We start from the raw sequence: 25,579 nt of genomic DNA on the forward strand, positions 1-25,579 counted from the left end.
CCCTGGGGTCCTGTGGGACCACTCGTAAGCCTTGAAGGCAGCTCCAAAGGCAGATGGTTCTAATAGAGTTAAGGTGCAGGGAGCCTGAGGGGAAGTGGCAGTGCAAGGAAAGCGCTGAAAAGGAGATGAGGAGTGCTGCCGCTCTGTGGAGCCAGAGCTCCTTCCAAAGCATTTGTTGAGTCCTTGCCCTGGCCCCTCAGAGGCACTCGGGCTGTTGGCTAGAAGGCAGGCAGGAGAAATCTCTTCCTGCAGCCTGTTCTAACCTGGAACCCAAGAGAGCAGCAGCAAGCCCAGGCAGATACATTTGCTCTCGGACTATTTGCAGGAGGTGCTTTGGGCCCCTCTCCGTGACCCCTGGGTGCTCTAGTGGGACAAGTCCTTCTGAACCGCCCTCACGGGCTTTGTTCCAAATAAATTGCCACTCTCTTGTCCTCCTGGAATGATGTGTGGCCTGGCTCAAGTCCCTGGCTGCTTTCCTGCTGTCTCCTCCCATGCCCTCGGCTTCTCTCTGCTCTCTAGCTCCTTCCTTAGCTAGGGCCAATAGCCTCCAGTTCTGGCTCATCCACTGAATGTGCGGAAAGGGTTCAGGAATAGGGAGATGCTCTCTCATGCCCCAAAGGACAAGAGAGTCTGGCCAAGAGTGTCTGCAATGGCAAGTTTGGAGCTGACCAATGCAGTTTGGTACTGAACAGTCTATGAAGAACTTTGAGATCCCGGCATTCCAAAAGGATTAAGGCCCTTGAAGGGCTCCTGAGAGCAAGGCTTTGCCCAGCTAGCTGCAGACATTCTCAACATCCTCAGAGAAAGTGGAGCTGGGACAAGGAATAATGCAACCCCTTTCTCCTTCTGACAAAGCTTCCCTACAAGAAATTCCCTATCTGCATTACGGTTTAGAGAATGGAAAGTCTACCACTAGAGACAACCAGATCGTGTCCAGATAGAAAAAGCACATGAAGAAATGGCCCGATGATCTCCAGGGCCAGGAACTTGCAACTCCTTTGGAATCTTACCCTGCTCTCTTGTGCCAGGCGGGCCAGATTATCAAAGCGGGGCATCTCGTTTCTGTTCATGATGGAAATGTAGCAGGTGTTCTGTTGCGGGACTTTGGTTGCGATGACGCCCTGTGAAATGAAAGAATTCAACACTCACAATTCAGATTTTTCCAGCTACTAATGTTGGGATATAGTCAGGATGGAAGCCATAACAAATGCCGAGTTTTACTGGTCCACGTTTTGGACTCCATATGTTTAAAATAAAGTAAGAATCGCCCTCTCTGGGCCAGATGTCCGAGGAGACAGTCTCCTCATACGGTTTTTTATCGATCCCATTCTCTGCCACTCACCGTGTTGTAGTTCCAGATGGTTTTCCAGGACCCACTCATGCTCATTTGCTCAATGATTGCCACACGCCATTGCCTGTTGATGGTCACAATTTGGGACTGGCCACCAAAGATGACCTGCGTGTTGTTGAAGATGATGCCTGGAATCTGCTGAGACTAAAAAGCCAAGGGAGAGAAGACGTTTCACCTTTGAAGGGTAACAGTGATGTCCCCAAAACTTCCCAAAAATCCCTGCTCTAATGGAAGAATTGCTGCCCCCCGGGAAGTGCCAAATCTTTGCTCAGTCTTTTCCAAAGGACGCAGAGTCAAGGCTGTGGTGTTGGGCAGAGCCCGTAAGAAATCTTTTCACAGGTTCAGAGAATCATTGCCACATCTGACAGCTGTTATCTTTTGCCTTTAGACGTTGATGTGTGCAAGAGCATGGCCCCAGTAAATTCATGCTCATTGTCTTGAATGGAAACCACACCCTTGGCTCTTTTAAAGCATCTGCACCATCAAGCAGGAAGCTGTCAATGAGGAGATGCCAGGCAAGAAGGGCATCAGGGTTGGCTTTGGGCAGCAGCTCTGAAGTCTCCCCATTTGGTCTAAGAAATGGTGATGGCTAAGGATTTCTCACCTGTCCATTGCCATTCCAAGTGCCGTTCCAACTGCCATTCCAAATGCCACTGCCGTTCCAAATGTTGCCGCCATTCCAGCCACCATTCCAGCCTCCATTCCAGCCTCCATTCCAATTGTTTCCGTTGTTCCAGCCTCCATTCCAACCACCATTCCAGTTATTACCACCAATCCAACCTCCATTCCAACCACCAGTCCAGTGGTTACCACCGTTCCAGCCGCCATTCCAATTGTTACCACCATTCCAACCACCATTCCAACCGCCATTCCAACCGCCATTCCAACCACCATTCCAATTGCCATTCCAGTTGCCATTGCCATTCCAATTGCCATTGCTATTCCAGTTGCCATTGCCATTCCAATTGCCATTCCAATTACTATTGCTATTGCAGTACTGAAGCTCCACAGCTCTCAGGACGTCGAGGGTAATGCATGATCCCAGAGTCACCTGGGGTCCTTGGAAAGCTGGAAAAGAAAAGACAAAACACCATCAGCCAATGCCTAAGACCTTGGCTACCTTTCTAGAGGGAGGTGCTGGTGTTGTTCAGAGTCTGCCGGGTTCTGAAGAATTGTTGCACGGGGATTGTTTGAGCTGTACAAGGGACAGATTCCCTGGAAATGGCCATAGAGCAGCAGCTCGGTGGCTCAGTAGGGAATGCCCACAAAGACATATTCTTGAAAACACTTTGGGATTTCCCGTGCAGAAATTGAGGCTCTATTGCACTGGCTCCTGTGAGTCCCGATGCCTGGGCATTGCACAGTGAGGCTGCTGCCAGTTCATGGGCCCAGTCACATGATCTCTGACATTCTGATAGAATCCTATCCCGTGTAGGTCATTACAGCCCTGGGGAATTGGATCGTTGCTCCATGGAAAAACTTACAAGGATCAAAGCCTCTTCACTTAGTGTTGTGATGCACAAGGGCTTGGTGGCTGCCTGGGTAAACTCATCAGCAAGCTCTGACCTGAAGGATAGCAATTCTTTGACTGGCCCTTCTTCCTGACTGGGCATAACTGGGGAGTTTTGTGCTGGCTGAAACACTCTGAGCCAAAATTACAGCCCCATTCAGCTTTCTGGAAAGGAGCTGTTTTGGGTCATGTATGGGGGCTGTGAGCCCAGTCTGTTCCAGTCCTGACCTGGGGAGGTGTTGAACCCTTTGTGCAACTGCTGAAAGAAACCCTTGGTGTCTGTGTGTTTTGAGGTGGAAGAGCAGCAATTGTGCCTTAGTCATGCCCCAGGAGATAAAGAGATAAAGATCAGCAACACTGAGAATTCCCATGCTTGCACTCACTGTGAACTTCGTAAGCCATGTAGGTGGTGAGTCCACTGCACATAGCGGTGATGTCTATTCCGTAAGACCTGAGGTTGTTGATCAGTCCATTGGTGACAAAGGTGATCTTCCTGGTTGCTCTTCCAAAACCAAGCAGGTTCTAAACATGAAAAACCAGCATGCAGCAAGGTGAGTGTCACGAACTAGGTCCAGCTTGTGCTATTCCTAGCTCGGGAATGATGACTCGGGGCTGGGTGTTTGAGTCCGACTTGCATTTAAGGACACCTTGAATCCCCAGGGGGCCTGTGGGACCACTAGCAGGCCTTGAAGGCAGCTCCAAAGGCAGAGCTCGTTCTCATGGAGTCAAGGTACAGGGAGCCTGAGGGGAAGAGGCAGCACAAGGAAAACAATGAAGGGCCCCACAGAGAACAGGTTAGCCCAGCCGGCTGTAGAAATCCACATGGTCAGTGCAAGTCAGGGAGAGAATAATGCCGCCCCTTTCATTTTTTGACAAAGCATTTCTACAAGAAATTTCTCAGCTATATTAGGCTTGAGTGGAAATAAACTCTGCCGCTAGAGAGAACATGATACCCTCCAGAAAGAAAAATCACATGAAGAATGGTCAGATGATCTCCAGGGCCAGGAACCTGCTACTCCTTTGGAATCTTACCCTGCTCTCTTGTGCCAGGCGGGCCAGATTATCAAAGCGGGGCATCTCGTTTCTGTTCATGATGGAAATGTAGCAGGTGTTCTGTTGCGGGACTTTGGTTGCAATGATGCCCTGTGGAATGAAAGGATTCAACCTCACAATTCTGTTTTATCCATCTGTTAGTATTGGTTGGAAGTCAGGATGGAAACCATAACCAATGTGGGCGATTATATCCTGCGTCGTGGACTCCAAATGTTTAGAATAAGAAAGATTTTCCGACCCAGGGCCAGCTATAAAAGGAGCCAGACTCCTTGGATGCGACTGGATTGCCCCGTGTCCCTGTTACTCACCGTGTTGTAGTTCCAGATGGTTTTCCAGGACCCGCTGATGCTTTTTTGCTCAATGATTGCCACGCGCCATTGCCTGTTGATGGTCACAATTTGGGACTGGCCACCAATGATGACCTGCGTGTTGTTGAAGATGATGCCTGGAATCTGCTGAGACTAAAAAGCCAAGGGAGAGAAGACGTTTCACCTTTGAAGGGTAACAGTGATGTCTCCAAAGCTTTAGAAAAATCCCTGCTCTAATGGAAGCATTGCTGCCCCTCGGGAAGTTCTGGCACTGCTCGCAATGTTTTCCGAAGGACCCCGAATCAATGCTCAGCTTTTGGGCAGAGGCCATAAGAATTCTTTTCATGGATTCAGGGAATCATTGCCGTATCTGACAGCCGTCATTTGGGGACTTTAGGCTTTGGTGAGTGCGAGGGCAGTGGCTACAGAAAATCCATGCTCAAGGTCTTGAATGGAAACCTCTGCTCACCCATAGCTCTGTTTAAAGCATCTGCAGCCTTCAACAGGAAGTTGTCAATGAGGAGATGCCAGGCAAGAAGGGCATCAGGGTTAGCTTAGGGCAGCAGCTCTGGAGGCCCCCCATTTGGTCTAAGAATCGGTAAGGGCTAAGGATTTCTCACCGGGAAATTGACACTGCCATTGCCAATGCAGTACTGAAGCTCCACAGCTCTCAGGACGTCGAGGGTAATGCATGATCCCAGAGTCACTTGGGGTCCTTGGAAAGCTGGAAAAGAAAAGACAAAACACCATCAGCCAATGCCTAAGACCCTGGCTGCCTTTCCACAGACGGTACGGGAGTTGCTCAGAGTCAGCCGGGTTCTCAAGGATTGCTGCACTGGGGATTGTTTGAGCCGTGCAAGGGACAGATTCTCTGGAAATCCCCATAGAGCAGCAGCTCTGTGGCTCAGCAAGGAATGCCCACAAAGGCGTGCTCTTGAAAACCCTTTGGGATTTCCCGTGCAGAAATTGGGGCTCCTGTGAGTCCTGATGCCTGGGCATTACACAGTGAGGCTGCTAATTCATGGGCCCAGTCACATGATCAGTGACGTTCTGAAAGAATTTTACCAAGTGTAAGTCATCTAAGTCCGTAAGGATAAACCTACAAGGATTAACGCCATTTGGCTTGGTGTTGTGAAGCCCAAGGTTTTGGCGACTTCCTTGGTCAAGTCATCAGCAAGCTGTGTGCCGTAGGACAGTGGTTCTTAAAGAACGACCCTTTTCCTTGACTGGCTATTTCAGGGAGGCATAGTGATGACCAAAACCCTCCAGGCCCTAATTTAAGCCCCATTCACTTCCTGGAGATGAGCTGTAAGGATTTGGTTTGGGTCACTTATGGGGGCTGTGACCCCAGCCATTTCCAGATCTGATTTGCGGAGGTGCAGCACCCGTTGCTGAAGCCCTTGGTGTCTGCGTGTTTTGAGGTGGAAGAGCAGCAATTGTGCCTTAGTCATGCCCCAGGAGACAAAGAGGCCAGGTCAGGAACACTGAGAATTCCCATGCTTGCACTCACTGTGAACTTCGTAAGCCATGTAGGTGGTGAGTCCACTGCACATAGCGGTGATGTCTATTCCGTAGGAGTTGAGGTTGTTGACCAATCCATTGGTGACAAAGGTGATCTTCCTGGTTGCTCTTCCAAAACCAAGCAGGTTCTAAACATGAAAAACCAGCATGCAGCAAGGTGAGTGTCAGGAGTTGGCTCCTGCTAGGCCTGTTCCTCGGGGCTGGGTGTTTGAGTCCCAGTTGCCTTTAGGGATGCCTTTTATTCCCCTGGGGTCCTGTGGGACCACTCGTAAGCCTTGAAGGCAGCTCCAAAGGCAGATGGTTCTAATAGAGTTAAGGTGCAGGGAGCCTGAGGGGAAGTGGCAGTGCAAGGAAAGCGCTGAAAAGGAGATGAGGAGTGCTGCCGCTCTGTGGAGCCAGAGCTCCTTCCAAAGCATTTGTTGAGTCCTTGCCCTGGCCCCTCAGAGGCACTCGGGCTGTTGGCTAGAAGGCAGGCAGGAGAAATCTCTTCCTGCAGCCTGTTCTAACCTGGAACCCAAGAGAGCAGCAGCAAGCCCAGGCAGATACATTTGCTCTCGGACTATTTGCAGGAGGTGCTTTGGGCCCCTCTCCGTGACCCCTGGGTGCTCTAGTGGGACAAGTCCTTCTGAACCGCCCTCACGGGCTTTGTTCCAAATAAATTGCCACTCTCTTGTCCTCCTGGAATGATGTGTGGCCTGGCTCAAGTCCCTGGCTGCTTTCCTGCTGTCTCCTCCCATGCCCTCGGCTTCTCTCTGCTCTCTAGCTTCTTCCTTAGCTAGGGCCAAAAGCCTCCAGTTCTGGCTCATCCACTGAATGTGCGGAAAGGGTTCAGGAACAGGGAGATGCTCTCTCATGCCCCAAAGGACATGAGAGTCTGGCCAAGAGTGTCTGCAATGACAAGTTTGGAGCTGACCAATGCAGTTTGGTACTGAACAGTCTATGAAGAACTTTGAGATCCCGGCATTCCAAAAGGATTAAGGCCCTTGAAGGGCTCCTGAGAGCAAGGCTTTGCCCAGCTAGCTGCAGACATTCTCAACATCCTCAGAGAAAGTGGAGCTGGGACAAGGAATAATGCAACCCCTTTCTCCTTCTGACAAAGCTTCCCTACAAGAAATTCCCTATCTGCATTACGGTTTAGAGAATGGAAAGTCTACCACTAGAGACAACCAGATCGTGTCCAGATAGAAAAAGCACATGAAGAAATGGCCCGATGATCTCCAGGGCCAGGAGCTTGCAACTCCTTTGGAATCTTACCCTGCTCTCTTGTGCCAGGCGGGCCAGATTATCAAAGCGGGGCATCTCGTTTCTGTTCATGATGGAAATGTAGCAGGTGTTCTGTTGCGGGACTTTGGTTGCGATGACGCCCTGTGAAATGAAAGAATTCAACACTCACAATTCAGATTTTTCCAGCTACTAATGTTGGGATATAGTCAGGATGGAAGCCATAACAAATGCCGAGTTTTACTGGTCCACGTTTTGGACTCCATATGTTTAAAATAAAGTAAGAATCGCCCTCTCTGGGCCAGATGTCCGAGGAGACAGTCTCCTCATACGGTTTTTTATCGATCCCATTCTCTGCCACTCACCGTGTTGTAGTTCCAGATGGTTTTCCAGGACCCACTCATGCTCATTTGCTCAATGATTGCCACACGCCATTGCCTGTTGATGGTCACAATTTGGGACTGGCCACCAAAGATGACCTGCGTGTTGTTGAAGATGATGCCTGGAATCTGCTGAGACTAAAAAGCCAAGGGAGAGAAGACGTTTCACCTTTGAAGGGTAACAGTGATGTCCCCAAAACTTCCCAAAAATCCCTGCTCTAATGGAAGAATTGCTGCCCCCCGGGAAGTGCCAAATCTTTGCTCAGTCTTTTCCAAAGGACGCAGAGTCAAGGCTGTGGTGTTGGGCAGAGCCCGTAAGAAATCTTTTCACAGGTTCAGAGAATCATTGCCACATCTGACAGCTGTTATCTTTTGCCTTTAGACGTTGATGTGTGCAAGAGCATGGCCCCAGTAAATTCATGCTCATTGTCTTGAATGGAAACCACACCCTTGGCTCTTTTAAAGCATCTGCACCATCAAGCAGGAAGCTGTCAATGAGGAGATGCCAGGCAAGAAGGGCATCAGGGTTGGCTTTGGGCAGCAGCTCTGAAGTCTCCCCATTTGGTCTAAGAAATGGTGATGGCTAAGGATTTCTCACCTGTCCATTGCCATTCCAAGTGCCGTTCCAACTGCCATTCCAAATGCCACTGCCGTTCCAAATGTTGCCGCCATTCCAGCCACCATTCCAGCCTCCATTCCAGCCTCCATTCCAATTGTTTCCGTTGTTCCAGCCTCCATTCCAACCACCATTCCAGTTATTACCACCATTCCAGCCTCCATTCCAATTGTTTTCGTTGTTCCAGCCTCCATTCCAACCACCATTCCAGTTATTACCACCAATCCAGCCTCCATTCCAACCACCAGTCCAGTGGTTACCGCCGTTCCAGCCGCCATTCCAATTGTTACCACCATTCCAACCACCATTCCAACCGCCATTCCAACCGCCATTCCAACCGCCATTCCAACCGCCATTCCAATTGCCATTGCCATTCCAGTTGCCGTTGCCATTCCAATTGCCATTGCTATTCCAGTTGCCATTGCCATTCCAATTGCCATTCCAATTACTATTGCTATTGCAGTACTGAAGCTCCACAGCTCTCAGGACGTCGAGGGTAATGCATGATCCCAGAGTCACCTGGGGTCCTTGGAAAGCTGGAAAAGAAAAGACAAAACACCATCAGCCAATGCCTAAGACCTTGGCTACCTTTCTAGAGGGAGGTGCTGGTGTTGCTCAGAGTCTGCCGGGTTCTGAAGAATTGTTGCACGGGGATTGTTTGAGCTGTACAAGGGACAGATTCCCTGGAAATGGCCATAGAGCAGCAGCTCGGTGGCTCAGTAGGGAATGCCCACAAAGACATATTCTTGAAAACACTTTGGGATTTCCCGTGCAGAAATTGAGGCTCTATTGCACTGGCTCCTGTGAGTCCCGATGCCTGGCCATTGCACAGTGAGGCTGCTGCCAGTTCATGGGCCCAGTCACATGATCTCTGACATTCTGATAGAATCCTATCCCGTGTAGGTCATTACAGCCCTGGGGAATTGGATCGTTGCTCCATGGAAAAACTTACAAGGATCAAAGCCTCTTCACTTAGTGTTGTGATGCACAAGGGCTTGGTGGCTGCCTGGGTAAACTCATCAGCAAGCTCTGACCTGAAGGATAGCAATTCTTTGACTGGCCCTTCTTCCTGACTGGGCATAACTGGGGAGTTTTGTGCTGGCTGAAACACTCTGAGCCAAAATTACAGCCCCATTCAGCTTTCTGGAAAGGAGCTGTTTTGGGTCATGTATGGGGGCTGTGAGCCCAGTCTGTTCCAGTCCTGACCTGGGGAGGTGTCGAACCCTTTGTGCAACTGCTGAAAGAAACCCTTGGTGTCTGTGTGTTTTGAGGTGGAAGAGCAGCAATTGTGCCTTAGTCATGCCCCAGGAGATAAAGAGATAAAGATCAGCAACACTGAGAATTCCCATGCTTGCACTCACTGTGAACTTCGTAAGCCATGTAGGTGGTGAGTCCACTGCACATAGCGGTGATGTCTATTCCGTAAGACCTGAGGTTGTTGATCAGTCCATTGGTGACAAAGGTGATCTTCCTGGTTGCTCTTCCAAAACCAAGCAGGTTCTAAACATGAAAAACCAGCATGCAGCAAGGTGAGTGTCACGAACTAGGTCCAGCTTGTGCTATTCCTAGCTCGGGAATGATGACTCGGGGCTGGGTGTTTGAGTCCGACTTGCATTTAAGGACACCTTGAATCCCCAGGGGGCCTGTGGGACCACTAGCAGGCCTTGAAGGCAGCTCCAAAGGCAGAGCTCGTTCTCATGGAGTCAAGGTACAGGGAGCCTGAGGGGAAGAGGCAGCGCAAGGAAAACAATGAAGGGCCCCACAGACAACAGGTTAGCCCAGCCGGCTGTAGAAATCCACATGGTCAGTGCAAGTCAGGGAGAGAATAATGCCGCCCCTTTCATTTTTTGACAAAGCATTTCTACAAGAAATTTCTCAGCTATATTAGGCTTGAGTGGAAATAAACTCTGCCGCTAGAGAGAACATGATACCCTCCAGAAAGAAAAATCACATGAAGAATGGTCAGATGATCTCCAGGGCCAGGAACCTGCTACTCCTTTGGAATCTTACCCTGCTCTCTTGTGCCAGGCGGGCCAGATTATCAAAGCGGGGCATCTCGTTTCTGTTCATGATGGAAATGTAGCAGGTGTTCTGTTGCGGGACTTTGGTTGCAATGATGCCCTGTGGAATGAAAGGATTCAACCTCACAATTCTGTTTTATCCATCTGTTAGTATTGGTTGGAAGTCAGGATGGAAACCATAACCAATGTGGGCGATTATATCCTGCGTCGTGGACTCCAAATGTTTAGAATAAGAAAGATTTTCCGACCCAGGGCCAGCTATAAAAGGAGCCAGACTCCTTGGATGCGACTGGATTGCCCCGTGTCCCTGTTACTCACCGTGTTGTAGTTCCAGATGGTTTTCCAGGACCCGCTGATGCTTTTTTGCTCAATGATTGCCACGCGCCATTGCCTGTTGATGGTCACAATTTGGGACTGGCCACCAATGATGACCTGCGTGTTGTTGAAGATGATGCCTGGAATCTGCTGAGACTAAAAAGCCAAGGGAGAGAAGACGTTTCACCTTTGAAGGGTAACAGTGATGTCTCCAAAGCTTTAGAAAAATCCCTGCTCTAATGGAAGCATTGCTGCCCCTCGGGAAGTTCTGGCACTGCTCGCAATGTTTTCCGAAGGACCCCGAATCAATGCTCAGCTTTTGGGCAGAGGCCATAAGAATTCTTTTCATGGATTCAGGGAATCATTGCCGTATCTGACAGCCGTCATTTGGGGACTTTAGGCTTTGGTGAGTGCGAGGGCAGTGGCTACAGAAAATCCATGCTCAAGGTCTTGAATGGAAACCTCTGCTCACCCATAGCTCTGTTTAAAGCATCTGCAGCCTTCAACAGGAAGTTGTCAATGAGGAGATGCCAGGCAAGAAGGGCATCAGGGTTAGCTTAGGGCAGCAGCTCTGGAGGCCCCCCATTTGGTCTAAGAATCGGTAAGGGCTAAGGATTTCTCACCGGGAAATTGACACTGCCATTGCCAATGCAGTACTGAAGCTCCACAGCTCTCAGGACGTCGAGGGTAATGCATGATCCCAGAGTCACTTGGGGTCCTTGGAAAGCTGGAAAAGAAAAGACAAAACACCATCAGCCAATGCCTAAGACCCTGGCTGCCTTTCCACAGACGGTACGGGAGTTGCTCAGAGTCAGCCGGGTTCTCAAGGATTGCTGCACTGGGGATTGTTTGAGCCGTGCAAGGGACAGATTCTCTGGAAATCCCCATAGAGCAGCAGCTCTGTGGCTCAGCAAGGAATGCCCACAAAGGCGTGCTCTTGAAAACCCTTTGGGATTTCCCGTGCAGAAATTGGGGCTCCTGTGAGTCCTGATGCCTGGGCATTACACAGTGAGGCTGCTAATTCATGGGCCCAGTCACATGATCAGTGACGTTCTGAAAGAATTTTACCAAGTGTAAGTCATCTAAGTCCGTAAGGATAAACCTACAAGGATTAACGCCATTTGGCTTGGTGTTGTGAAGCCCAAGGTTTTGGCGACTTCCTTGGTCAAGTCATCAGCAAGCTGTGTGCCGTAGGACAGTGGTTCTTAAAGAACGACCCTTTTCCTTGACTGGCTATTTCAGGGAGGCATAGTGATGACCAAAACCCTCCAGGCCCTAATTTAAGCCCCATTCACTTCCTGGAGATGAGCTGTAAGGATTTGGTTTGGGTCACTTATGGGGGCTGTGACCCCAGCCATTTCCAGATCTGATTTGCGGAGGTGCAGCACCCGTTGCTGAAGCCCTTGGTGTCTGCGTGTTTTGAGGTGGAAGAGCAGCAATTGTGCCTTAGTCATGCCCCAGGAGACAAAGAGGCCAGGTCAGGAACACTGAGAATTCCCATGCTTGCACTCACTGTGAACTTCGTAAGCCATGTAGGTGGTGAGTCCACTGCACATAGCGGTGATGTCTATTCCGTAGGAGTTGAGGTTGTTGACCAATCCATTGGTGACAAAGGTGATCTTCCTGGTTGCTCTTCCAAAACCAAGCAGGTTCTAAACATGAAAAACCAGCATGCAGCAAGGTGAGTGTCAGGAGTTGGCTCCTGCTAGGCCTGTTCCTCGGGGCTGGGTGTTTGAGTCCCAGTTGCCTTTAGGGATGCCTTTTATTCCCCTGGGGTCCTGTGGGACCACTCGTAAGCCTTGAAGGCAGCTCCAAAGGCAGATGGTTCTAATAGAGTTAAGGTGCAGGGAGCCTGAGGGGAAGTGGCAGTGCAAGGAAAGCGCTGAAAAGGAGATGAGGAGTGCTGCCGCTCTGTGGAGCCAGAGCTCCTTCCAAAGCATTTGTTGAGTCCTTGCCCTGGCCCCTCAGAGGCACTCGGGCTGTTGGCTAGAAGGCAGGCAGGAGAAATCTCTTCCTGCAGCCTGTTCTAACCTGGAACCCAAGAGAGCAGCAGCAAGCCCAGGCAGATACATTTGCTCTCGGACTATTTGCAGGAGGTGCTTTGGGCCCCTCTCCGTGACCCCTGGGTGCTCTAGTGGGACAAGTCCTTCTGAACCGCCCTCACGGGCTTTGTTCCAAATAAATTGCCACTCTCTTGTCCTCCTGGAATGATGTGTGGCCTGGCTCAAGTCCCTGGCTGCTTTCCTGCTGTCTCCTCCCATGCCCTCGGCTTCTCTCTGCTCTCTAGCTTCTTCCTTAGCTAGGGCCAAAAGCCTCCAGTTCTGGCTCATCCACTGAATGTGCGGAAAGGGTTCAGGAATAGGGAGATGCTCTCTCATGCCCCAAAGGACAAGAGAGTCTGGCCAAGAGTGTCTGCAATGGCAAGTTTGGAGCTGACCAATGCAGTTTGGTACTGAACAGTCTATGAAGAACTTTGAGATCCCGGCATTCCAAAAGGATTAAGGCCCTTGAAGGGCTCCTGAGAGCAAGGCTTTGCCCAGCTAGCTGCAGACATTCTCAACATCCTCAGAGAAAGTGGAGCTGGGACAAGGAATAATGCAACCCCTTTCTCCTTCTGACAAAGCTTCCCTACAAGAAATTCCCTATCTGCATTACGGTTTAGAGAATGGAAAGTCTACCACTAGAGACAACCAGATCGTGTCCAGATAGAAAAAGCACATGAAGAAATGGCCCGATGATCTCCAGGGCCAGGAGCTTGCAACTCCTTTGGAATCTTACCCTGCTCTCTTGTGCCAGGCGGGCCAGATTATCAAAGCGGGGCATCTCGTTTCTGTTCATGATGGAAATGTAGCAGGTGTTCTGTTGCGGGACTTTGGTTGCGATGACGCCCTGTGAAATGAAAGAATTCAACACTCACAATTCAGATTTTTCCAGCTACTAATGTTGGGATATAGTCAGGATGGAAGCCATAACAAATGCCGAGTTTTACTGGTCCACGTTTTGGACTCCATATGTTTAAAATAAAGTAAGAATCGCCCTCTCTGGGCCAGATGTCCGAGGAGACAGTCTCCTCATACGGTTTTTTATCGATCCCATTCTCTGCCACTCACCGTGTTGTAGTTCCAGATGGTTTTCCAGGACCCACTCATGCTCATTTGCTCAATGATTGCCACACGCCATTGCCTGTTGATGGTCACAATTTGGGACTGGCCACCAAAGATGACCTGCGTGTTGTTGAAGATGATGCCTGGAATCTGCTGAGACTAAACAGCCAAGGGAGAGAAGATGTTTCACCTTTGAAGGGTAACAGTGATGTCCCCAAAACTTCCCAAAAATCCCTGCTCTAATGGAAGAATTGCTGCCCCCCGGGAAGTGCCAAATCTTTGCTCAGTCTTTTCCAAAGGACGCAGAGTCAAGGCTGTGGTGTTGGGCAGAGCCCGTAAGAAATCTTTTCATAGGTTCAGAGAATCATTGCCACATCTGACAGCTGTTATCTTTTGCCTTTAGACGTTGATGTGTGCAAGAGCATGGCCCCAGTAAATTCATGCTCATTGTCTTGAATGGAAACCACACCCTTGGCTCTTTTAAAGCATCTGCACCATCAAGCAGGAAGCTGTCAATGAGGAGATGCCAGGCAAGAAGGGCATCAGGGTTGGCTTTGGGCAGCAGCTCTGAAGTCTCCCCATTTGGTCTAAGAAATGGTGATGGCTAAGGATTTCTCACCTGTCCATTGCCATTCCAAGTGCCGTTCCAACTGCCATTCCAAATGCCACTGCCGTTCCAAATGTTGCCGCCATTCCAGCCTCCATTCCAGCCTCCATTCCAATTGTTTCCGTTGTTCCAGCCGACATTCCAACCACCATTCCAGTTATTACCACCATTCCAGCCTCCATTCCAACCACCATTCCAGTTGTTACCGCTGTTCCAACCGCCATTCCAACCTCCATTCCAATTGTTGGTACTGTTCCAGCCGCCATTCCAATTGTTACCACCATTCCAACCGCCATTCCAACCGCCATTCCAATTGCCATTGCCATTCCAGTTGCCGTTGCCATTCCAATTGCCATTGCTATTCCAGTTGCCATTGCCATTCCAATTGCCATTCCAATTACTATTGCTATTGCAGTACTGAAGCTCCACAGCTCTCAGGACGTCGAGGGTAATGCATGATCCCAGAGTCACCTGGGGTCCTTGGAAAGCTGAAAAAGAAAAGACAAAACACCATCAGCCAATGCCTATGATCCTGGCTGCCTTTCCACAGATGGTACGGGAGTTGCTCAGAGTCAGCCAGGTTCTCAAGAATTGCTGCACGGTGGTCGATTGAGCTGTGCAAGGGACAGATTCTCTGGAAATCCCCATAGAGCAGCAGCTCTGTGGCTCACCAAGGAATGCCCACAAAGACGTGATGTTGAAAAAGCTTTGGGATTTCCTGTGCAGAAATTGGGGCTCTATTGCACTGGCTCCTCTGTGTCCCAATGGCCGAGCATTAGACAGTGAGGCTGCTGCCAATTCATGGACCCAGTCACATGGGCTGTGACGTTCTTAAAGAATCCTTCCAACTCTAGGTCATTAAAGCCCTGGATAATTAGATTGTTGCCCATGGAATAAAACCATAGAAGGATTGAATGCATTTGGTTTATTGTTGTGAAGGTGAAGAGTTTGTTTGCTGCCTGGGCCAGCTCATCAGCAGGATCTGTTCTGAGTAACAGCTGTTCATAGAATGACCCTTCTTCCTTAATTGGGATATAAGGAAGCTCAAATGTGGGCCAAAATACTCATTAAGATATCTAGAAATGAGCTGTCAAGGGTTTTTTTGGGTCATTTATGGGGGCTGTGACCCCAGCCTGTTCCAGTTCTGATCTGCCGAGGTGCCGAACCCTTTGTGCAACTGCTGAAGAAAAACCTTGATGTCTGTGTGTTTTGAGGTGGAAGAGCAGCAATTGTGCCTTAGTCATGCCCCAGGAGACAAAGAGGCCAGGTCAGGAACACTGAGAATTCCCATGCTTGCACTCACTGTGAACTTCGTAAGCCATGTAGGTGGTGAGTCCACTGCACATAGCGGTGATGTCTATTCCGTAGGAGTTGAGGTTGTTGACCAATCCATTGGTGACAAAGGTGATCTTCCTGGTGGGTCTTCCAAAACCAAGCAGGTTCTAAACATGAAAAACCAGCATGCAGCAAGGTGAGTGTCAGGAGTTGGCTCCTGCTAGGCCTGTTCCTCGGGGCTGGGTGTTTGAGTCCCAGTTGCCTTTAGGGATGCCTTTTATTCCCCTGGAGTCCTGTGGGACCACTCGTAAGCCTTGAAGGCAGCTCCAAAGGCAGATGGTTCTAATAGAGTTAAGGTGCAGGGAGCCTGAGGGGAAGTGGCAGTGCAAGGAAAGTGCTGAAAAGGAGATGAGGAGTGCTGCCGCTCTGTGGAGCCAGAGCTCCTTCCAAAGCATTTGTTGAGTCCTTGCCCTGGCCCCTCAGAGGCACTCGGGCTGTTGGCTAGAAGGCAGGCAGGAGAAATCTCTTCCTGCAACCTGTTCTAACCTGGAACCCAAGAGAGCAGCAGCAAGCCCAGGCAGATACATTTGCTCTCGGACTATTTGCAGGAGGTGCTTTGGGCCCCTCTCCGTGACCCCTGGGTGCTCTAGTGGGACAAGTCCTTCTGAACCGCCCTCACGGGCTTTGTTCCAAATAAATTGCCACTCTCTTGTCCTCCTGGAATGATGTGTGGCCTGGCTCAAGTCCCTGGCTGCTTTCCTGCTGTCTCCTCCCATGCCCTCGGCTTCTCTCTGCTCTCTAGCTCCTTCCTTAGCTAGGGCCAAAAGCCTCCAGTTCTGGCTCATCCACTGAATGTGCGGAAAGGGTTCAGGAATAGGGAGATGCTCTCTCATGCCCCAAAGGACATGAGAGTCTGGCCAAGAGTGTCTGCAATGACAAGTTTGGAGCTGACCAATGCAGTTTGGTACTGAACAGTCTATGAAGAACTTTGAGATCCCGGCATTCCAAAAGGATTAAGGCCCTTGAAGGGCTCCTGAGAGCAAGGCTTTGCCCAGCTAGCTGCAGACATTCTCAACATCCTCAGAGAAAGTGGAGCTGGGACAAGGAATAATGCAACCCCTTTCTCCTTCTGACAAAGCTTCCCTACAAGAAATTCCCTATCTGCATTACGGTTTAGAGAATGGAAAGTCTACCACTAGAGACAACCAGATCGTGTCCAGATAGAAAAAGCACATGAAGAAATGGCCCGATGATCTCCAGGGCCAGGAGCTTGCAACTCCTTTGGAATCTTACCCTGCTCTCTGCAGCCAATCGGGCCAGATTATTGAAGCTGGGTATCTCGTTTCTGTTCATGATGGAAATGTAGCAGGTGTTCTGTTGCGGGATTTTGGTTGCAATGACCCCCTGTGAAATGAAAGTATTTCTCATTAAATATTCAGTTTTTTTGCAACTGTTGAGGTTGTGTCATTATAGGGATGGAAACAATATTGAATGCTAATAATTTCTACCCCTCATCGTTTACTTCAAATATTTCGAATCCAGAAATAAGCCCCAACCTTAGGTCACCTTTTTAACAATCCTCCTCCCTGCCACTCACCGTGTTGTAGTTCCAGATCGTTTTCCATGATAAATTTTTGCTCTTTTGCTCAATGATTGCTACCCTTGTTTGACTATTGATCTTCACGCTTTGTGAGATACCAGTGATTGTGATGTGGGAGTCTTCATCAAATATGATTTGCTGGTTTTGATTTGTCTGCTGCTGCTGAAACTGAAAAATATAATTGTGCATTTTTAGATGGTAACATTAGTCAGTGTTGTATCCAATGCTTTTTAAAACCCTTGCTACAACCAAAGAAGTTCTTTCCTCCCTCAAGAGCCAGCAGTGCCCTCAGTTTTTTCAAACAGACCCAGAATCAAGGAATTAGCATTGGGCAGTCACCATAAGAATTATTTTCAAGGATTCCTTGAATCATTGCTACATCTGACACCAGTCATCTGATGCCTTTAGAGTTGCATCTGTTTGAGAAACTTCAGTTCTTTTACTTCAAAGAGGTGGGGAAAGAATCAAGGGGATTTCGTGAAGCAGGGAATAGAGGCAGAGTTGCCACACATGTGGAAATTGATCAGTATACTCACATGATCAGCAAGGGCTGGAGTCAGGACGAGTCCCAGAAGGACTGCAGTCAAAATCTGAAATGAAAATCAAATACGAAAGTGTAACTGCAGCTCTGGATGACAAATCTGGTCATGAGAATCATCCTTCCCTTTTCCTAATCTGGTGCTCAAGAGTCTTCCTTGGGTCCTTTCTTGCTTTCATCCTGGGATTGCATCAGTGCCCCAAAAGGGAGGCAGCCTTGCTTTACCCCAGGGTGCTGCAAAGTAGACACATTTCACACTTGCTCTTTCAAGAGCTGAATCTCAAGTTGTTTCTCCGACCTGTGCAGGCACACACAGGTATTTTACAAGAGTGAGGAGAAAGCTTTTCCATTTCTTCTGCTCTGGCATTACAGAGAAGAGCTTGAGCCACTGGTGCAGTGCTCCAGTTGTGCAAAAGCATTGGCAATAATGGACATGGATTAGGCTTCCCATTTTCTGAATAATGCACAGCCAAGCCATGAAAAAATCCTTACCTCTTCAGCTCCTCTGGGGAACAGGGGCTGAGCTGCTCATTCTGGAGCAGCAAAATGTCCCCAGAGAAAGCCTTAGTGCTCCAGAGGTGCAGAAGCCCTTCTGAGGGATAAAGGAATGGGTTTGAATCAAAGTTTCAGAAGGAAGAAAAGCATGCATACTCACAGGGAGATTCATCCTGACTGCAGAGCTGATGCTCCTGCAGGTAGTAAGAGCAGTGTGAACCCTCCACCTTTTATATGTTTTCAGAATTTGCTGTGGAAGTGTCGAGGGTTGCAATAAAATTATTTTGTCATTTGTTTCCCTGTCACTTGTCCCTGAAAATTATTTCCTGGTGTAACTACTTGATAAACATTGGGATTGTACTTTTGGAAATTTTTGCCTGCTGGAGTCAGATAGTTATCAAATAGGAGTAAATTTGCAGTGAAAAATTAAATATGTTTTTAGTATTTTTCTGACATGTACTATTTACTTTTGAAAATTCACATCAAACTTAAGACCGGCGATATCCTAGGGCTTAAACAAAAACATAAAAAGCTTTACATTAGACAAAATATGTGAAAGCCTTTTTACCTTCCAAAATATACTGTATGTTATCGGGTCACCATAACACCCTCTAAAATACAGCAGTGAGGGCTGAGGCATCTGTGCCTCCATGGCCTTGTCAAAGCAGCCCGGATACATTCACACCTTTCCAGCTTTATTCATTTATAATTCTTGACAGATTTTTCCTCCTAAGTGCATGAAGTTAACGCAGTTTTGCGAGCAGCTGGACCTTGCTGCCGGTGTTTTGCTCTCCTGCTGGAGCTCTGGCTTTAAGCAGGACGGTATTGCAGCAGGCGCTGTCCCTTGCCAGGAGCAGCTGTGCCCTGCTATTCCCTGCCTGGAGAGCAGGGAGGCTCAGCTTGGAGCGGGCAGCGGCTCCCCCTGTTTGCCGGCGAGGCTGCCGGGCTCTTTGTGCTGCGCGGTGACCGCGGCGCTGCGAGATCCGCACCACAGACTCTGCCCAGGTCACATCCCGGCTGCCTGGGGGCTCGTGGCATCATCCTCTGGGACAGGGCTCGCGGTCCCCAGGGAGACATTCCCAGTGCCTCCCAACAGGATTAGGGAACAGGGCTGCGCCTGTGGCATCTCAAGGAAAGCGCAGTGCCAGGTTGGAAAAGGAGAGTGTCTCCGGAAACCCCAGGCAAGTCAGGCAGGAACTGTTGTTTAAATGCTGCAGCTCTACGGCTGCTTTCCTTTGGAGGTGCTAAAACATTCTTGGGTGCCGTTTTACTTTGGTTTTCATGTCAGTTGACCCTTAGAGTCCCCAGAAGACTTTTCCTGAAGAGAATAAGCTGCTGTGTCCTTTGCTTAGAGTAACCCTGAGGTGTTCCTGAGTGGGTAAAGTCTCTCTTGGAGTAACTCCTTCCAAAGAGCAAGGGAAGGGCCCCTGAGTGAGGAGGGAAGGTGAAGATGTGTTTTCCAAACAGAGTGAGTTGCTGAAGTTTTCGATGAAGAAAGTAGGCTCAGGATTTTTGCTTTCCTTTTAGCCTAACTATAATTTGACTCTTTCAAATTTCCAACATGCAGTCGGTTAGAGTATGCTTCTTTTCTTCCTGTGTTAAACCTTTATGAAACATTCTTAAATAGCATCTGTATTCAACTCCAGACTGCATTTAATACACTTCTTAATTCTGTTATTTTCAATTCCGTTTCTGGGCTGGTCAGATGCAATAGTGCATCTGTCTATTTGCAATTGGCCATATGGCATGGCAATATTTATTTTTAAAGCAAAACATTTTGCATGGCATTACATTACTACATTTTACTATGTTAACCAGAAGTAAAAATAAAAATCAGTTATACTGATTTCATGTTATCTTAAGTATGGGTAATGTAGTAAGTTTAGCCATTTTTACCATTTTCTTCTAGTATTGATGAATAATTGCCCAATGCAGCATGTGAACTTTCCCTGGGAAGTTGTACTGGAAGAGGTTTAAATGCCAAAATTGGGATTTTGCAAGAACATTAGTTTTGCAACTTGTCTTTGGAATTGCTTCTGCTTTTTCAAAGGGTTTGTAAAAACACAGCACAGACCAGTCTAAATTGATGGTAAATTTTATTGAGACTCAACAGCTTCCACGCAGAGCAGAAATGAGTGAAAATATGATCAAGAGAAGATTATCAAGGAGAAAAATCTTACTTATGGGTACACAATTATCTGAATTTTTTTTCTGCAAACTATGTTAGGAGTAACCACATTAATAAACAGGCAGTTCATTAATCTTAAATTTCAATCATGAAATATCTCGCTCTAAGAAGTTGGATCCTGATGAGAAGTTTGATCGTCTTAAAAAGTTTGATCCTGAAAGAAAAAGAAAAACCTATTAGATTTGGACTGAGAAAATACAAAAATAAAAATGTAGCTGAAATGCTTCCAACTAGTTGCCTCAAAATTCCAGACTTATGTCAAGAGCTAAAGCCCAGAACCTTCCTGAGAGTGGCTGGGCTCCAGGTCATTGCACACAGGAGAGTGACAGACCTGCTGCATTTCCTTAGGTATGTATAAAAAGTCATAGAAAACCACAGGATTTCAGTAAGTTACATGCTCGTGTTTGCTTGAATCTTTTTTTGTAATCCTGCTAACCTGTTGTTATTTTGGAACACAAAGGCTGTCAGTGGCAGACTCACCAGGAGCTGGGTAAGCGAGGTAGGAGGGAATTCCTCTGCACAGTGCTTGGATGCGTTTTCCATACGGGCTCAAGCTTTGGAGTCTGTTCCTGGAGATAATGAAGCGATTCTCTCTGGGTGGCAATTGGTAAGGCCCCAGTCCCTGAGCACCAAAGAAACAAAGCCAGAAAACAGCATTTAGGAAAAGCAGCAGTTCAGAGCTGGTGATGAACATATCGAGAGCAGCCCTGCTGTGAAGGACATGGGGCCTGATGGGTGACAGGCTGGACAGGATCCATCAGTGTGCACCAATAGCCCAGAAACCCCCCATGTGCTGGGCTGACCTACAGCATGAGCAGCAGCTCGAGGGATTCTGCCCCTCTGCTCAGGTGAGACCCCACCTTCAGAGCTGCCCCCAGCCCCAGGGCCCAGCACAGGAAGGACCTGGAGCTGCTGGAGAAAGTCTAGACAAGGCACCAGCATGATCAAAGGGATGGAGCAGCTCTGCTATAATGAAAGGCTGAGATAACTGGGACTGTTCATCCTGAAGAAGAGAAGCTATGGGTGACCTCATCATGGCCTTCCAGTATCTGAAGGAGCCAATAGGAAAGATTGGGCAAGTCTACTTACAAGGCCCTGGATTGAAAGGACAAGGAGAAATGGCTTCCCACTGCCAGAGGGCAGGGTTAGATGGGATACTGGGAAGAAATTCTTGCCCATGAGAATGAGGAGACCCTGGCACAAGCTGCCCAGAGAAGCTGTGGCTGCCTCATTCATGGAAGTGTCCAAGGCCAGGCTGAACAGTAATTGGGGTTATTCATGGACAATGCACCTTTTCAAAGAACTTTTAGAGTGACTCAGCCCTGCTGCGAAGGTTCTCTTCAGTTCTTGGGTCCTTTTCTCCTGCGTGTGTAAGAACAAGTGCTTTTCACTGACCATCAATGAGCTTTTGCCCTACTTTCAACCACCATCCTACCTGGTCTCCTGGAGGTGGTGTAGGCAGGTGTTTGCCAAGCCAAAACCTCTTGCTGGTTGTAGCAATGATGCAGGTGTTCTTTGAAAACACCTTGGTTGCAACGTAGCCCTATTAAAATTAAACAAAAAACCCCTTTTTGTTGCAAATAATATACAGGGAAAGAGAAGTGTATTGCCAGAGAGAGGCACTGGCTAAAAGAAAGGCTTCTTACAGTGCAAATAGTCACAGGGAAAGAAAAATATTGGTCCTTTCAATTGTATTGTTTAGGTATATGTGTCATGGAGGCTGACAAGAGACTTTGGTAAAAGGTAAATTGCCTCCTCCAGTAATGCCACGTGTATGATGTGTTCTCCTGCTTAGGACACGTGAAGGAGTTTGCTGCTAAAAAGCTAATGCAGCACACAGTGAACTAGAAACAGTCCCAAGGCTGAAGGAACGTGTTTTCAAGCATGTCCTCTAAAATACAATGGAATTTTGTTGAAGCTTTGGTGTTTTTTTGAAAACTTTTGTCTCTTTTGCCATTTTTCTTGTGCAATATTGGCAGCTACTTACAGTCTTGAAGTCCCAGATGGTTTTCCAGGCCTCAGACCTGTCCTTTGGGTTGGTGCTGACCCTGATCTCAGAGTGGTTTGAATTTTCACTGGGCTGCCCATTTAGGTTGTTCTCCATGTTCTGATTTTTAGAAAAGATTAAAAGAGGTAAGGATTTAGCTTCCTGGACTCCCAGCAATGTTTCACTCAATAAAGCATTAACTCTAATAGCCACGTTTTGGGAAATTATTGCTCTTGGAGATCAGATTAAAGGGGAGGAAATTTCTTGGCTCAGAATGAAGATGGGAAGCCTTTACTTTCTAAGAAATCAAAATAATTCCTTATTGTTCTTTCCCCAGCAGGATCTTGCTGGCACCAGATTACTTACAGTATTCTACTGTATTTTGTGGTCAGATCAATCAGGTTAATACTTGTTTCTCTCCACACCATAATTTTCAGTGTTTATGCTCATCTCAGGACAGACTTTCCTGACTCCATATACGGTCACTGTCTTTTTCGCTTGATACATCAAGCATTGAAATAATTTCTTTGTTATCATAGAAAAATTGAAATTCAATTTTCTTCTAAAAAACTTCCAGAAACACATTTCTCAGAGGTAAGAGCTAAAGCCAGTTGTTCCTGTGGCAGTAGTGAGTAGTTGTGTGCAGCTCTATACTTACGTGGTTGGCAAGAGCAGGAGCCAGAAAAACTCCAAGAAGAGAGGCAATCACAATCTGAAATGAACATTCGAAATTCAAAACACCTGAAGATCATGCTACTTATCTTCAAATTATTTGCTGTCTTAAATAATTTTGATTTCCTGTTTACTTTGTGTACAGACTCAGCACTTTCTGCAGTAGGGTCCAGCTGAAGAGGATTTAGATATGCAGGAGAATTATTTGTTGATGAGTTCACAGAACACATGCATAGAAATAGTTCTTAGCCCCAGCAGTGCACCTTGCCCAGGCAAGAAGGTCAATGAAACACAGTGGGTTCTAAAACTTGCCCAGTCCCAATTCAGTAACTTATTAGGAAAATGTGCTCTGAAATATTTTCTTTGCAAGAGTGAGCTTTTCAACTCAAGCTTTTGATTTTGGACATGGAGCAGATCTGAGAAATGTCCGTGTGCACCTGTTGTGAAGAGCTGGAATATGGGTGCACAGTCCAGCTCTGTACTTGGAACACAGCTGCAACTGCACCTGAGCATCTTCACAGTGATCTCATCCTCCGAATACAGGATTAATAGTCTAAAGGGAGGCACAAGCCCTTCCATTCAGAAAACTGGGACATCAAACATTTGTTACCTTTTTATAAAGCCACAGATTTTCGACAACTCACGAGCTTGCTGTTGCCCGGGTTTGTCCGAATAACTGCTGATACCTTTTGGAGAGATTTCCTATTGTTACAATGAAAAATTATTTTGTGTTAACTGTTGTGAACAATTATTCTCTTGAAGACAATCCTGCGAATATTAAATCGGTCCCAGATTTTATCTCCTTCAAAGAAGGATTTTGATGAAAAAGGTCAAGTATTTAGTAAAGTCTGAAGAGTATTTAAAAGTATGCTTGGGAATTTTTCCTGCACCAGTTTCAGGCTGCTGTAAATACCTCGGTGTCACCATCCTGCACCTGGAGTCTCTCATGTGTCACACTCTCAGCAAACAGCTGAGCCCTAACTTTATGTGACCTGCTGAGACTGTTGATTTGCCTCTGAGTCGTGAAGGAGAGAATTTTATCCTGTGTCGTGTCACGAGTGTGCATCGCCCCTGGAACAGAGTACTTCTCTCTTTTACATTTGAGTAGGAATGTGGAGTTCCATCCCTGCCAAAAGGGAGATTTCTCCCCTGCAGTCCCCACTCCTTTGGCATTTTCAGTTTTTGAGCCCTGCAGAAATCACTAAAAGTTTACTCAGTGTCATGAAAAGCTCAAAACCATTTAAAAGCTGCCCAGCCTTAAGAGTTTTATGAGAAAGTGATAGGAATACTTACAGGGAACTTCATTTGGATGGTAGGCCAGGCCAGCTCTGCTGCTAATTGATGTGTACTCTTACTTTTTATACATAATATCCCGAAGTTAAATCTGAAAATGGGTTTACCTTATTGGCAGGTGCCCTGTGTTCACAGAAGTATGACGAGTTTCCTGGGGAAGTGCTCTGATAAGAGGAGGCTTTGATACCTGCCTGATTGAATTCACTGCATACAGGGAAGGGAGAGAAAACTGGTCATGGTAAGCTCAATGTGTTTAACAGGCACTTTTAACTGGAAACTAAGGATTATCAGAAGCAGAGCACAGTGTGGAGACCTTGAAAGGCACTCCCAATTAGAAAGACATGAGAGGCCTCTCTCTCAGCTGTCTCCTTTTGATAACAAATCCTTTTCTATCAGGTCAGAACAACCGTTTTCTTGTTCCTTGGGTCAGCCCTGTGCCCTCTCCCTTTCCATCAGCCTTCTGGTCACTCCTACCCTGTTTCCTTGTAACACCCCCATGCCCCCTAGTAATTAGTCTCTGATACTACTTCCCCCACCTCAAAACTCCCATGTACTTAACCTGGACTCTCAGAACAACCCCCTTGCCTTTGCCTCTGAGCTCTGGGACTGTGCACATGCGTGGCTGAAATAAACATCTCTGTAAAACCCTTGCAAAGGCTCTTCCTGCTTCTTTACCTGCTTCACCTCAACAAGAGCCCCAACCTCAACAGCAGTGATTCCCAGTAAACTTGTAGTGATTGATGCTTTGTGCCAACGTGGTAAAGGACTCAGCCTGGTTGTGCCTCTAACCAAAAGCACCATTCAAACCAAGGGGGTGGTAATCTTGCTGTGTTAAAAATGTTAAGTGATGAGGCTGGTTCTAAATCATAGGAATTGCTGAGTTCTTTTGCTGACCTTCCTTTCCAAGCTCATTCAGGATCTGCTTTCTGCTTGTCAGACATGGCCCTGAATCTTCTCAGAGCCTCTTCAGGAGAACAGCGCCTGATTGTGGACTAAGGGCTGAAACTGAGAAAGAGACCAGAAAGTAGAGGTAGCAAGGTTAACTGAGGGATTCTGAGTCACAGCTTTGTAAGATAAGCCTCGCTCTGCAGGAGGACTGGCCAAAGTGAAGTTAGAGGGGTTTCAGCCCTTCTTAGGCAGCTCGTTCCTATCAGAGGGTGTGTCTAGGACTCTGGTGCTTGGGTTCAAGCACTTGCCTGCTGATTCCAGGTGTGTTCCTAGGAGATGTGTGATGAACTGTGGGCAAAAAGTCTCCAAAAAGCAAGGCTGCCTGTTGGAATTATTTCGACAGCTTTGCCTGAAACAACCAACTTGGACTGTGTCCTGTTGCAATCATGTTAATTAGAAAATGTTTTTTAGAAATTAAGATTTAGTTTTTGTCTTTGTCTGATTGGATCAGCAGAGTTCAGTCAGTGCAATGCAAGTGCAAATGGTGAGCTCGTGGCTATTGTGGTAGTTCTCCTTCAGTAAACAGCTGTTTATCTCCCCTGCTGCTCTGTCCTTACCTGTGCCCAAGCACATGGA

General features: G+C 47.6%; 2 protein-coding genes across 2 annotated transcripts in view; both read right to left on the minus strand.

Moving 5' to 3' along the window:
* LOC148220967 (uncharacterized) overlaps nt 1–18,087 on the minus strand; it is a 134,157-nt gene extending 116,070 nt beyond the window's left edge. The window contains exons 1-24 of the mRNA XM_088179862.1: nt 18,076–18,087; nt 17,419–17,472; nt 16,880–17,044; nt 16,576–16,686; nt 15,311–15,449; nt 14,020–14,495; nt 13,407–13,559; nt 13,075–13,185; nt 11,804–11,948; nt 10,920–11,023; nt 10,300–10,452; nt 9,971–10,081; nt 9,322–9,460; nt 7,943–8,496; nt 7,330–7,482; nt 6,998–7,108; nt 5,727–5,871; nt 4,843–4,946; nt 4,223–4,375; nt 3,894–4,004; nt 3,245–3,383; nt 1,956–2,419; nt 1,343–1,495; nt 1,011–1,121 (exon numbers count right to left, since the gene is read on the minus strand). Coding sequence (XP_088035988.1) covers nt 1,011–1,121; nt 1,343–1,495; nt 1,956–2,419; nt 3,245–3,383; nt 3,894–4,004; nt 4,223–4,375; nt 4,843–4,946; nt 5,727–5,871; nt 6,998–7,108; nt 7,330–7,482; nt 7,943–8,496; nt 9,322–9,460; nt 9,971–10,081; nt 10,300–10,452; nt 10,920–11,023; nt 11,804–11,948; nt 13,075–13,185; nt 13,407–13,559; nt 14,020–14,495; nt 15,311–15,449; nt 16,576–16,686; nt 16,880–17,044; nt 17,419–17,472; nt 18,076–18,087 — 4,071 coding nt within the window. The remainder of the gene's footprint in view (nt 1–1,010; nt 1,122–1,342; nt 1,496–1,955; nt 2,420–3,244; nt 3,384–3,893; nt 4,005–4,222; nt 4,376–4,842; nt 4,947–5,726; nt 5,872–6,997; nt 7,109–7,329; nt 7,483–7,942; nt 8,497–9,321; nt 9,461–9,970; nt 10,082–10,299; nt 10,453–10,919; nt 11,024–11,803; nt 11,949–13,074; nt 13,186–13,406; nt 13,560–14,019; nt 14,496–15,310; nt 15,450–16,575; nt 16,687–16,879; nt 17,045–17,418; nt 17,473–18,075) is intronic.
* A 2,023-nt stretch (nt 18,088–20,110) lies between these two features.
* Nucleotides 20,111–24,553, minus strand: LOC106862875 (gastrokine-1-like). Its single transcript, XM_014892103.2, has 6 exons — nt 24,530–24,553; nt 22,749–22,802; nt 22,091–22,210; nt 21,539–21,646; nt 20,584–20,725; nt 20,111–20,257 (listed from the first exon to the last, which is right to left on the minus strand). Exons 1-6 carry the CDS (start codon nt 24,551–24,553, stop codon nt 20,190–20,192), a joined length of 516 nt encoding a protein of 171 aa, XP_014747589.2. The 3' UTR covers nt 20,111–20,189.
* Between the last annotated feature and the right edge of the window lie 1,026 nt (nt 24,554–25,579).

The sequence above is a fragment of the Sturnus vulgaris genome, chromosome 28 (genome assembly GCF_052056855.1).
Source record: "Sturnus vulgaris isolate bStuVul1 chromosome 28, bStuVul1.hap1, whole genome shotgun sequence".
Classification (NCBI taxonomy): domain Eukaryota; kingdom Metazoa; phylum Chordata; class Aves; order Passeriformes; family Sturnidae; genus Sturnus; species Sturnus vulgaris.